This window comes from Pseudochaenichthys georgianus, chromosome 7, assembly GCF_902827115.2.
Source record: "Pseudochaenichthys georgianus chromosome 7, fPseGeo1.2, whole genome shotgun sequence".
NCBI classification, from domain to species: Eukaryota; Metazoa; Chordata; class Actinopteri; order Perciformes; family Channichthyidae; genus Pseudochaenichthys; species Pseudochaenichthys georgianus.
In genome coordinates, this window is record NC_047509.1 from 42680366 (window position 1) to 42694993 (window position 14628).

A 14628-nucleotide genomic window follows, 5' to 3' on the forward strand; every position below is an offset into this window, starting at 1 on the left:
ATCAGACATTGGGTAACATTACATGTTCCAACTGCATAGAGCACAGTACAGTGGGTTGCAGTCATTGCACCCCAGGGGGCCGAGGGGTGGGAAAGGGATGTCACCGTCATGTTGTGCACACAGACACTTTTTATTGTGCCAATAACAGGCTAAACTACAATTGAATAGGCAACTGTTTTGCAGAAGCTTTATAGTCAAGTAAGCCAACACAAGCAATGATATTTAAAAGGTCCCACGTCACGGCCATTTCTCCTGATCACAATTCCATTGTTGAGGTCTACTTAAATAGATGTACACTGTGCAATGGTCCAAACTCACATTGGTTTCTCACACAGCATCTCTGTATAGCAGGGCTTCTCAAACTCCGGACCGAACTACAAATCAACCCGGACCGAACCCTGTGTCCCATTATAAAAAAAATAAAAATTAAATGTTTTGATTCTGATGTAAATTAAAGTGGACCCATTATGCTATATTGGAAACATATTGTAGGGCCATACCTATACAAAACAAAAAACTGTTTTTTGCTTAAAATACCAAACCCTTCCCCCATTGTAGCCATGCCTCATACTGCTCATACCCCTCTTTTGCAGCCCTGTTAGAGAAACGCGGGTCTTGGGTCCTTAGCTTGAAAAAAAAAAAAGAGGAGGCGGAGCTAATGCCTGATCAGAAATCTACCGGAGATAAAGTTACATTCTGCTGTGATAAAACTCCATCCTGTTCTAAACCACATCAAAGATTATTTCTGAAACAGTATGGAGCTCAAAAGCTTTTTCTCTTGCGAGTTTATCACAAGGTGAGTTCCTTTTTTTATTTCCTGCTTTTTAAACTCCAGTACAGGTTAGCTCTGAGTGTTAGCGAGGCTTGCTAATTTTAAACAAAGACGATATTATGTCCAAAACACGTCAGGCATTGTTTCTGATAGCAACTTTCTGTGGGTCCGCCGACGATTTGACGTCAGATCGGCAGCAAATCTGTATCCGCTCGTTGTACCCCTGTGTTTTAAAGATTTGGGTACGGAGGAAAAGAGAGAAGGTTTTATTTTCTGACGCTGAGTGAGTTCCCCGACGCACCGGGACTTTACTGGCATTGATCCGGACCATTGACCTTGTATAAAATTCACAAGTGGACCTTTAACAAAAAAGTTTGAGTACCCCTGCTGCATAGCCGCGGGAAGTAGGGGTGTTGCACCCCCTGTTGGCGAGTGGTGTACATTTGAAAAACTGAGTGACCACCTAAATAAAAATGATTAAACTACATAAAATAGTTAAGATTTTACTTCAAATAAAATTTGATATTTTCCTTTAATGCTGCTGCCGCTGTGCAGTGTTTTGCCTTGTCAATCAGTTAAAATTGAATTCATAGTTTTATTAATATTGTAAATAATATTTTCTGACTATTTGTAATGTTATGTAGGTTTGTAAGACCCATAGTTAGCATGTGGGAATGTGCAGCTGTTGCTAAGTGATGTAGGTCTATAATGGTTTATTAAGCCTACACTATAAAAAAGGATTTTGGAGGGTAGTATATATTATCCAAGCAAATCAAAATGTTACTCGAGGTATATAAGTGAGCATTGTTAGTATATATGAATGGGTAAATTCAACCTACACTACCTCATTTCTGACAGTACCAACTGAAACACATATAATCTGGGTAAAATCTACTCGAAGACATTAGGCTCACACTGCCCCTTTGCGCATACGTCTGCGGTGATTCTTGGCTGCAGGCCAGAGGAACCGTTCTCTTTCGCGCCTCCCTCCTGGTGTGTGGAAGGGTGGAAATATTGGAAGGTAAGATATTATATGCAAGATCATGTCTTGCATATAAATGTTCACTTTTATTGTGGTAGTTTCAAGTTCATCACAATACTTGTGTGCTTGCTTCACTGTTAGACAACGAATTTAAGTTTGTTCTTATCTGTTACTCACTGGATGTCGGTCACTGATTTGTATGCTAGATAGCTGTAGCTAACGTAGGAGCTAATAGTAGAGCAGAATGATGATAGCTCCACATTTTTAATAATTCTTATCAACAGCAATAATGTGCATGTGACGGCATGCCGTCTAAAATGAGTGTCACGGCAACAGTTGTATGTTAATGTGGGTTAACCAGCCAAGTTGTGTTTCACGTTAGCATCGTGCATGCTAAGCACAGAAGGCTATTGTTAGTTAGCTACGTACCAACAAGAACAGCACGCGGAAGGCGGCATTCGTTTAATTCAACCTTTGAAGTTGGTCGTCCGCTATATAAGGCGTGTTTGTCCAATGTTATTTTCCACACTGTTTCGAATGGACATACATATGTGATACACACTGCAAAATGAGTAGCGTTTATTAATTAGCATGTCAGTTCAAATAATATGACACACTCTGAACGCTGCTTGAGTTTGGACATTGGGTCCGTGACATGCACCCGTATTAAAAAAATAAAACATCGTTGCCACCCGGTTGAGTTGTATTGAGTAACGGTTTGCGGGGGACACATTCAAATGATGCACAAGGTTAAGTTGAAGCTAGCTTGTAGCATCTCTCTCCGTCTATCTAACGTCGGCCGTCAGTTTCCTCCGTCTGTCCGGGTAATATAACATATATTGTTGTGTTCGGTCGCTCTGTGCGTAACAATGGTGAGTGAAATACAGTTTTGTTGTCCCGTTTGATGAACGGGACACATGCGCGTGCATGAAATGATAAATACTGAGACAACTATCTTGTGATCTCTTAGTGAAAAATAACCATCGTATATTCAGCCAAGCCCCAGTTATCATGATTTATGATTAATTTGTCTTTTCTGAGGTATAACTACAGCAATAGCCTATAGACAGTATGTTTACATTATCGCCAAAGCTTACTGTATATCAGTGGCGAGCCGTGAGTTTTATACCTAGGCCCCTGACCCCCACCCCTTCCCTCGAAAAAAATAGTTATTACGTCTAGGGATGCTCCGATCGATCGGTCACTGATCGAGATCGGCCGATACTCACTCTCTAACGATCGGTGCTCTCTAAACATGCCGATCGCGAGAGCCGATCGCATGACGTAAAATACATGACACTTTTCTCTGTGTGCGGCAAAACAAGCTCGCCAACATGGCTTCACCGGTCTGGCATTATTTTAAGGTGTCCGAAAAAGACAGTAAAATAGCGGTATGCAACGTGTGTGTGAAGCAGAAATCCTGCAGCTCCGCCCGCCGGACCGGTAAGCGAACGAAACACACAAGAGTTAGAACTAACACACTTAGCTATTTTATCTACCTCTGGAACAAGCTAAACTAGTTATACATATATTTATTCTTCACTGTCGGGTCACTCATTACTGGATCAGTGAGCTGCATGAGATACTGACAGGCTGTCAGGAGAGAGAGAGAGGAAAAGAGAGCGCTTCCGCTCATCTCTCCCGTGTTATTATCCAAAGTGAATGTTAACTTGAATAATGTACATCATTTGAATGTAATAATTAAGTTGATTGTTGTTTGTGGAAGCTCCAGTGAATGAGCCCCATTAACTGAGTTTAAACATCACTTTAAATGGAAGATTTAAAGTGATGTTTAAATCTTCCATTTAGGCCCCGCCCACTCGATCGGATCGGCGATCGGTATCGGCCGATACTGATTCCGGCGATCGGCCCCGAAATTGGTGATCGGAGCATCCCTAATTACATCAGTCATTTGACATTACTTTCTCAATCAGTTACTATAGCGGGCCCTCTGTGAATTCATCAGCTCCTGTCTTCACAGTAACTCGCAGAGACGAGCTTCTTGAAAAATATATTACTAAAAACATATTTAAAAAATATGTATTAAAAAAAATAATGTTTTTAAATATTATTTTGTAGAATATCTTAGGACGGCTCGCCACTGCTGTATATTATTGTGAGGACTGGATAGATTACCACTGAGTCGAGCCAAAGCTCATTGTCATATTTTAGGATTTTTCTACATATAACATTTTGTTATTTTTTTGGTAATGTTCAGTGTAAGATATGTGAATATAAGTGTAACATCTTCAGAGACAGCACCTTAGTCCTTGGATACATTTAAATAATGGACATAAACAAATCTAGCAATAAGATTATTTTCACAGTAAAGTGCATGAAAATGGTACTTTAAAACTGGATTTTTTGTTTTTCATGTAAATTAATGAATTAATATGAAACAACATTGTTCTGCCCTTTCTGGCCACACAGCTTCTGTCCTCTGCGGTCAGCTTCACTATAGGCTTAAAGCAGCTGTTGGATTATTTTATACATGCTTACTTATTAAACTATACCTTACAAAGTTGTGGCTTTGATTTAAATGTTGTTCTTGTTCAATTTCATTGAATAACTTTTTTATTAAAAAATAAATAAAGTAAATGACAGCTCTGTCTTTTTGAACTGGTGATGTGATTCATAAAGAAAAAATAAGAGGTGCGGGTTTAATCAAGATTTAGTTTTGAAAATACAGGTGTCACATATATGAAACCAAAAGTTGCATGAGAAGAGAAGATGTGGTGAAGCATCTGGGGGGGGGGAAACCTTTTTTATTAAACTTTTGTATGTACTTTATATACTGTACCCTGTCTTTATATTCTTGAATTTCTGATTTTCTTCTGATTCTTCCACAGGTGGATTCATTTGAAACCTTTTTTATAAGCATCCACAGATCCATGAACTTTAGGCACCTGAACTGAAATGTAAATAGAGAAATTCTGAGGGATTGAATTTATCACTTTATTACAAATGAATTGGTTGTGTAAAATATGTAGCTTGACATCATCAAAACGATTGGACCTATTCAAACACTATCGATTACAACATGGACATTTTGGTGGAAACCAGTCTATTCCCTGTCTCCATTCAGATTGGCCCTGCACCTTTAGGACATGTGGTGCATTACGGACACATGTGTCCAGGCATCACCCACAGACCACTGAGCCTGGCCAGCTCCTCTCTTTCACATGTCTAGTGTGTAAATCATGCTATTTCAACACTGAGAGACAATATTTTGAACACCTTGGTTCCCACCTTAAGAAGTATGAGACTGTGTCTTGTGTCTTTAGAGACTGTGATTACAAGACAAATGTATACACTACATTCCACAGTCACAAAAGCAGGAAACACAATCCTCATTCACTGGACGATTTTAAGACCACCGTTGTTCATGCATACCAAAGCCAAGCATGTGAAGAAAGGGACTTTTTGGAAACTGAAGACCGTTGTGACTCTGTTCTTAAGGAGGATGAGGACTTAAACAAAACTATAATCAAGAGCTTAGGTTTGCTCCTCCTTCAATTGGAATGTGTTTTCAATGTGCCAAATACATACGATGAACTAGTAGAGGAACTTGATTTCCTGACATCATCCGCATCTGGCCCAGTTATTAGAGACATAATACTGAGCACTTTGAGGAAGCATGGCTGTGCTTTTGAAAATGCGATGGTTTCAGAACTAGTAGATGATCTTTGCCAGCTAAACCCTTTAGCTGTTGCTTTCGGGTTGGATGGGCTTTTAAGCACACACTATAGGAGAGATCAGTCTTTCACTGACTGAGCCAGTTGAGTACATACTTGACTGTAGGGCAAAAAAGACCTTCCAGTATGTACCTATTCTCTCGTTAATGTCACAGCTTTTGGACAACAAACACATTCAAGACACAATATTGCAGAATAAAACTCAATCTGATGTCTCTTCTGGATACAAATCATTGCATGATGGATTTTACCACAGACAAAAACAGCTTTTTATCTGGGAATGATCTTACATTTCCATTGATTCTCTACATAGATGACTTTGAAGTATGCAACCCTCTGGGGACTTCCCGCAAGAAGCATAAAGTCACAGCTGTGTAGTGGGTGTTTGCAGACATTCCTGCTACCTTGCGTTCTACTCTAACTTCTATTTACCTTGCCATTCTTTGTAAGGCAGATGATGTTAAGCAATACGGATACTCAAAAGTGTTGGAGCCACTGCTAAGAGATTTGAAATCATTTGAAGATGGTGTTTTTGTGCCAAGTAGTCAAAGGTACTGTATTTTCAGTAGTGGCTGACAATCTTGGAGCTCACTCCCTTGCTGGGTTCGTTGAAAGCTTTTCCTCCTCGCACTATTGTCGCTTTTGCCTCGGAGAGCGTTCACAGATCCAGGAGCATGAAGTAAGAGCAGGACTCTTTCTTCCAAGGACCAAGTTAAACTACACCGAACACTGTACAGCTGCATTGTCTGACACGGCTCAAGCTCATCATCTTGGTGTAAAAAGACAGTGTCCAATCTCAGTCGGATTAAGTCACTTTCATGCCACATCAGGCTACCCCCCAGATGCTTTGCATGATTTGCTTGAGGGAATTGTACCCCTGGAACTGGCCCTGTGTCTCAATGTTTTTATAAAAAAGAAGAAATACTTTTCTCTTGTTGAGCTTAACTGTGCCATTCGTCAGTTTCCTTACAAATGGAATGACAAAACCAACTCTCCGCAAGCGATACCCATAACTAGAGATGTCCCGATCCGATCACGTGATCGGGGATCGGAGCCGATCACGTGATTTTCAAAAAATCGGGGATCGGGATTTATTTTTTTTTATTATTTTTTTTATTATTTAATGTTACAAAACAAAAATGACCATGTTCACGTCTTAAAGTCATCCTGAGGACTTAGTTTTGGTTTAAAATTACACAACATCATGTATGTGTTGCTTTCTTTGGGCTTGTTTTCAGACCTGGTTGCTTATTTCTCTGAAATCTGGCAACAGAGTGGGCGCAGTGTCTAATAGTAGCAGTAAGCTAACGAGAGGCTACGTTCAGCTGGTGACTCGGGAGTCGGGACAGAGAAAATGTCAGGAGTTTGGAAGTATTATAAAATTGAAAGCGAAGGCAGTGTAACAGCCAGATGCAATGTTTGCAAGGCAGAGGTTCCGCGTGGTGGAAAGAACAGAGCTACGTTCAACACGACCAATCTAATACGCCACCTGAGAAACAAACACCAACAACAACACGGCGAGTACACAGCGGCCACTCAGGTAACGGCACTGAAACAACCGACACTTTCAGAGACTTTTAAAAGGAAAGAGAAACTGCCCCGAACAGAGAAAAGGCCAAACAAATAACAGCCAAGATAGCTGAATTCATCGCGTTGGATGACCAGCCGTTATCGGTTACCTTTTTTTTCTCTTAATGCATTGCATAAAGATCGGGAAAAATCGGTATCGGCAGATTGTCAAAATCAAATGATCGGAATCGGATCGGGAGCAAAAAAAGGTGATCGGGACATCCCTACCCATAACCTTTGCAGCACGTAAGAGTGTAGGAGGCAATGCACATGAAAACTGGTGCTTGCTGCGGATGCTACCTTTTATGGTGGGAGACAAAGTACCAGAAGATGACGCTGCATGGCAAGTTTTGATGAACCTTAAAGATCTGGTTGAACTTGTTATGGCTCCTGTTCATACAGTTGAGTCACTGGGATACCTGGAAAGCAAGATCAGCGAGCACCGGTGCAGGTATTTGGAGACATTAAAACCTAAGATCACTTCCTCGAACATTATCCATGGCTAACAACTGCTTTTGGACCACTTGTGGCTCTTTGGACGATGCGTTTCGAAGCCAAACACAGATTCTTTAAAAGGATTGTGAGACAGACTGGATCTTTCAGAAACATTCTGATGACATTGGCAAGAAAACACCAGTCAATGATTGCATATCACATCCATGATGATAATATTCATAGCCCTACACTGTCTGTTTCTCAAATGACTCGGGTAGCAGTAGAGGTTCTGAAAGACCGCATTAAGCAGGCTATTGAAAAAAAGTTTCCCAAGGCAGTGACTGTGAACATGACAAACAAGGTCTCAATTTTAGGCACCACCTATTGTGTTGGGATGTTGTTGCCTTTTGGATCAACGGGTGGATTGCCTGACTATGGAGAAATACTTCAAATACTCATTGTGCACGAAAGCCCTATCTTTGTTCTGAGGTTACTTAGTGGGTGGTACCATGAGCACTTTAGGAGCTACAAAGTAGAGCTCACAGGAGATATCATTCATCATGAAGAAATGGAAGATGCCTACCCCTTGGCTGCATACAACACAGCAGAAGGTCGAATGGTTTCCCTGAAACACTTCATTTGCACATCAGAGTAAGTTTCACCACTTGAAACACCATTATTTTTTTTCTGATATTGAGCTATATGAACCATGTGTTGTATAATGCAATTGAACATCACATTTTAACAAACTGTAATTTCTTCTTTTCTCCCTCTCCAGCTAAACTCGACAGATTTTCCACACAACAATGTCAGTCCAGTTGCGAGTCATCGTCGAAGAGCATGACATACGAAAAATCAATCTTCCATCAGGAATCCCTAATTCCATCGAAGATCTTATCTCGATTATCACTGACACATTTCAGTTAAATGGGGAATGTGCACTACTGTATGAAGACAAAGATTTTGGAAACCAATTCTTCAGTGTCATCTCATCAGCTGATCTGTATGATAAGGCCACTTTCAAATTAGTAAGAAAAGAACCTCTTATCACTCTGAACATGCTTCCAGTAGAGTCTGGACCGTCCTTTGCACAAGTTCAGTGGACATCTTCCCTGGGGATACAAGTGAAGCAGACCCTATCCCTGTGGATGATAGTGAAGCGGACACCTCTCTGGCCTCGACAAGCTCACAAGGCTCAAGTATGTTTCCTGAGTCATGCCGCTCTGTACCATGGCCAGTGTCATTTCAAGTACCACAGTTTTCACGTGATGTTGAACTTATCCTTACAGAGGCAAACAAGATACACCATGACTCTGGAACACATTTCAGTGATGCAAGTGTTAAATCGGCTATAATGCAAGACCTTGCGAAAGCTATATTCTCGTACACAGCCTACCCCTCAACACTGCAGATATCCTCTGTGGCTGACGCCCTGGTTGAAAAGTTTCCATGCCTTAAAGAGCCAGGGTCCTTTTCAGGGATGTATGGGTGGCAACAACGCTTAAAATATAAGATGCACAACTACCGTGCCAAGCTAAAATCCCGAAAGTATGCCTTTCCTGAAATTGAAGTTAACACTTTAAAGAGAAAGCAGGCGGTTGATGCTGCCTCAGCCAAAAATGTTAAAAGGCCAAAGAAAGCAGAGGTAAATTATCTCCCTCAACATCCCATTGGAGAAGATGAGGACACGTTGGAGAAGGAGAGGCTGGACCTAATTGATGAAGCAAAGAAGAGGAACAACGCAAGAATAATCAGGGAGAAAATGTCTAAAACCTTCTCCATTCGTAGAGTGGAGGTGGTGACCCTCAGCCCACGTGTCAGTGTGTTCAAGGAGAGATGGCCTGGTCTATTCAATGAGGCTCAGGTGAGAACGTTAAGTTTATTTAAAAAAAATTCACCAAGGTCATTTCAACTCACTTTTGTCAATGTCAGAGTTGTGAGTAATGAGTGTTGTCCCCTATGCTTTTTATTAGATCAAGGAGGAGTTCCGACATATTACAACCCTTTCACTGGAAGAGACATTCATGCGGAAACTGGATGGGTACACACCACGTCTGCTCCAGCTGATGCGTGGCAAAGGAGGAGATGCTGGCTCCAGGATGCTCCCTCTCCTGAGCACAATTGATGAGGTACATTTATTTACATTTTTCACTCAAAAATATGAAAATGCAGAAATAAGTCTTCTCACTAAAATGCATTTCCTCACAGCCCCAGAGTATAGAACAAAGAAGGAATGCAGTGGTCAGGTGCCTGGTTGAATACCTTGGGGAACACCAAGAAGACCTTTTTCAAGACAGCCAGGTATGTCATTAAAAACTGATCAATTCAAGATTTTGAATGGGCTTAGCTACTCATGTCTGTTTTAAGATGGTTATTACCATTATTTAAAAATATAAAACTAACTAAACACAAACCCCTTCTTTTGGTGTTAAAGTGAAATAAGATCATTTAAATCATGCACTGAAAAGTCATGTATATGAAAGTCATTGATTAGATAGATGGGCAATTTGACTGGGCCTGAAAAAAATGTATTAGTGAGACCTTTTTTTGTTTTTAATCGGGGGGAAAAAACCACTCCTTTTTAAAAAAAAAAGTCAAACCCTGGTTTTATTGAAATAAGATTAATAGCTAGACCACAAAGCCTATATTGTATACTAGCTTCTTGTTAATATGCCTAATTTAAAGTGAATATGCTTTGTTTGTTTTTTTACATGGAGGACGAGCATGAGAACATCATGGACCTAACAATGAAGGTGCTTGTTATCCATGATGCCAGGGACGGGGGACCAGCAGATGTGTCCATTGTCATAGAGGTGGAAACGAAACAAAGACCTGTGCACTGTTGATGGGATTCATCTACGCCCTCAACCTGGAATACCCCAACAAGCTGAAATATACATTCGAGGTATTCCAAAAACTGTTTTTGGAGCTTGATGGAGCCAAGCTGCTCAAAAAGATCCAGAGCCTCAAGTGCAAGCTCATGGAATAGACTATTTGTTCTGATGTGGATGTTCACTTTTTGTGTTAGTGCAGAGTCTGCTCAAGTGTTTTCATGCACTTTGTTAAAAGAATCTTATTTTATAAATGTTTGAAGATTCTGCTCAGTGTGAACAGTTTAAATGCACTTTACTGTTAAAATAATGTTATTTTTGTACTGTTTTGAAGAAATATTGTTCAAATAATATCAATATATGTGTATGTATGTGCACTTAAATTCTTTATCATTTGATCAATAAAAAAACCATGATCAATAACATCTTGTGTGTGGCAATATATCGTTTACTGGTAACCTTATAATAAAGTAATATTCATTTGTAATATGGATAAATTATTACTTACAATTATTAAGTAAATTAGCAATTGCCTGCCGGCAGCTGCCGATAATTGAGAGTAAATATTACTTATTTATAAATAATATGTTTTATTAAGTAATCGAGTTAGATTTTACTTAATTTCTTAAAGTAAGTCTTAAATATTAAATATTAGTAACCTTTACCCAAACACATTGGGTAAAATCTACTCAAAAGAAGTGTGTGCAAATTGTTACCCCCATTTTATTGAGTAGATCTTATAGGTTGATTTTTACAGTGTGCAGTTCAAATACAGATTATTTCAGTTCATCAAAATGCTGCACCTTAATGTTTATTTTATTATATTTTGTATTTATTTGAGTGAATACATTATTCACAGTTTAATAATAATTAAAAAAAAACAAGAAATATTTTGTGATCATTTTTTCTGCTGTACCGAAAACGTACCGAACCGTGACCTAAAAACCGAGGTACGCACTGAACCTAAATGTTTGTGAACCGTTACACCCCTACTAACCAACACTCCTATTTTCGGTCAATGTTTGAGCAGCTAATTATTAACTTCCTTAGAAAGGAAGTAGTGCATTTAAACCCCAGGACAGGCCTGTTCAGGACAGGAATCTGAAGAATCTGCATCGCACAGAAACAGCCAGAAGTCACACACACGCAAAAACAAAACCGCTGCTGTGAGGGAAGCTCTTCAGCTAGAAGGAAATGCTGATACCAAAGGAAACGGCAGAATGAACACAACATACGATGATAGAGAAAATGACTTCTCTTATGCATTCTTCCAGGCAAGTGTCTTCCACTCTGTCAGGACCTCACAGTTAAACTCATTTAGTGTAAGTGATCAGCAGAGTATATGAAGCACTCACCCACACACACTGGCCGTTTCTCAATGTCGAGTACACATGCAACTATTTCAAGTATACTACATCAGAGTGGCGCAGAATGCTGGGCATTTAACATGCATTTAAACAGTCCTTCGGCGCCACTCAATGACGTAGTATACTTGAAATAGTTGCTCTGCAGCAGGCTTACTCGACATTGAGAAACGGCCACTGCTTCTAGAACGCTTCATGTTGAACGCTGGCTGAAACTAAATTCCATTCAGCTGTGCTTGAGTTGTAGGCCTGGGGCTGGGCAATTAATCCACATTGTATTTCAATTAAGACTGTAGCTTCCAATTATTATGAAAACAATATAATTGAGATAGCACTATCAGGGAGCCGCTGTCTGTTTGGCAATGACACCATCTTTTTGTCTCTCTCTAGGAATCCTTTTCTTTCCAGCAGTGTGTTGTCTGCTTGGCAGGTCAGGAAGGCCGCTCAGTGTGGGAAGAGATGGTCTTTATGGTCATCCACCAGTAGGTACAACATAATTATGATGTTGTGAAATCAGAACACTAGCATAAACAACAAGACTCCAATCACTATCAGTCATTCATCCTGTCCCCCTCCTGCTGCTGTTGGGGGGGATTTCATTTCTAATTCCATCAATCTAAATGAGCTTTCCGTTTGGATCATCAGAATTAAAAAGTAAGATCAGAAGACACCTTTTATTCAAAATGTATTGTGAATGCCTTCTCAGCCAGCTGCCAAGTTAAGGACAATCAAGCACATTTTGAGATATGTGGAAAACTAAATAAAATGCACTATGAGCCGAGCTAGCGTGCTGTGCTAGTGTAAAACATAGCTGCAGGAAAGACACAGCAGAAATGATGCTTATCTACCTGTGTACATGGTTAAGCTTGTTGAACAGGTATACTGATAAAACAATGCTTTTCCACTCGTAAAGGTGTTATTGCACAGTTTCCTTTAGTTATCTTCACTTCACCCGGTCTGATGCACTGACTCCATCACTATTGTGCTGTTTACAGATACAGATAAAGTCCTGGTTACATAAGAGCTTATCAATATTGTCTGTTGTAAATAAGCCCATAAGACTTAACCTCAACAGAACCAGAGCCAAGGCTATAAACCAGGGATGTCCAAACTACGGCCCTTGCTGAGTCAGCTGCTACCTTACATTGACAGACTTCTAAAGGCAGGGGCGAGCTGCAAGTATCTCACTGGTACTGATGTCCACCAGTTGGTCCTTCACTTGATGGCATAAATGTAGCACTGCATTGCAATTAAGGTTGAATTTATAAGTAATTATTCCTGTGATATTTATATATTGCAATACATATTGCATTTAAAAGTATGTTTTCTAATATGGTACAGCCCTGATGTGTAGGCATTTGTTAGATGGTATAACAACATGGAAAGTTGTTTAAATATGGCAGTGCAATAGAAATATTTTTCACTTTTTAATTTCAATACAAAAATGGTGATAAACAATCGTATCCTCAATATTGATAAAAAATAATCACGGTTATGGTTGTCTATAATAATGCAAGATAATGTGTAGTTGCTTTTTAAGCGAGTATTTTGTAATATTCTAAGATGTATATGGATGCAGTTGAATGTAACTATTAAAAAGACTATAAATCATCTAAAGGATGAGTGCCCCCCCCCCCCCCCCCCCACACACACTTTATCTGATTTCCTTATCACTGACTGTCCCCACCCTGCAACCACTGAGGCTTCGCCAATATAGGTCTACGCTAGCCTGCTTTATAATCAGACAGACACATTGAGCAGCAGCTTTCAGTACTGATTATTTTGTTAATGATTAAACTATGTTTAAGTTCACTTATGAATCTCATCTCCCATCAAGTACAACGCCCCTGTGATCAGCAGTTCCGACTTCCTGCTGCCGTTAAGATTTTCTTTAAACATTAACAACACTGACACTCTATCACTTAGCCTCTCTTACAATTAACATTCAAGATGTGTCTTTTGGCTGAATACACCTGTACTGTAAGGCAGTAAAACACTGACATGATAGGTGTATGAGGAAGTGTCCGGCCGGAGCAACGTGCCCGCACTTCCTTATATGAGCAATCTGTACTTCTCTCTTCTCTCAGGCTGAAATGGCAGCCAGCGGCAGGAGGCATGTTTCACATTTAGACATGTTTCTGGAAGTGCTGTGGCAGACTCTTACACACTCACGTTTTGAACATCTTCTCCATGTCCTTGATCTGGCCCCGGGAGAACTCTTTGAACTCGGTGTAAGGGTTTAACACCTTCATGCTGGGCTGCTGGTGTTCCCCCTGCCCCTCGTTCAGCTCCTCTCTTCGCTGTAGCTTCGCGCCGAGCTCCGAGTCTGCGTTGGCTGTACTCGGTTTGTCTTCCGAACTATCCTGGGTTCCGAAGAGGTCCACAGCAACAGGCTCCTCGGCTCCTTCTTCTATCTGGAGCCGGCGGCTGAGCTTGGACGAGAGCTCGTCTGTGGCCATGATTCAGACTGAGTGTAATAATGAGGAGAGCGTTATCTAGATGTCTGAAAAGTAAAGGAGAACGCCGACTTATAAACAGCCTTATGTTTGGTTGCCTCCCCTACCTACACTGTGTAGTGTGTACGGATATATGTAAGAGGCAAAGCAAAATATACAAATATTCTTACTTTTCTAGCTTTTTTTTATTTCCAGGGCTCGAGCTCCAAGTTCAGACAGATGCCTTCACTTCAGGATGTTGTATTGGGCTCATTAGCTACGTAGCATTCTTTGAGTCCTGTCACGCTGTCGCCACGCCTTTTAAAGAGGCAGTAGGCTACACAGGAGGACCAGGTGATGTGTCAAATGACGCACCCCCATCATGAAATGCACCGATGTCACGGGAACGCGCATTTGTAAGTGAAACGTTAAGACCTTAAAACGATGCTTAAAACGAAAACTAAACGTCTAGTGTTTTTTGTAATGGTAATTTACAGACTGTGAGTCACTTAGTGGTAGCTCATATAGTCTTGATTCTTGTAGTT

At 40.4% G+C, this 14628-nt stretch overlaps 1 protein-coding gene across 2 annotated transcripts in view; it reads right to left on the reverse strand.

Moving 5' to 3' along the window:
- The window catches only part of efhd2 (EF-hand domain family, member D2), a 20236-nt gene extending 5875 nt beyond the window's left edge, over positions 1-14361 (reverse strand). Inside the window, exons 1-2 of one of the 2 annotated variants that reach the window (XM_034086856.1) lie at positions 14275-14361; positions 13821-14151 (exon numbers count right to left, since the gene is read on the reverse strand). In XM_034086856.1, the coding sequence (XP_033942747.1) occupies positions 13821-14107 (287 nt within the window). In that variant the 5' untranslated portion in view covers positions 14108-14151; positions 14275-14361. Of the gene's footprint in view, positions 1-13820 lie in introns of both variants that reach the window. The other variant, XM_034086855.1, reaches the window with a different exon arrangement.
- Between the last annotated feature and the right edge of the window lie 267 nt (positions 14362-14628).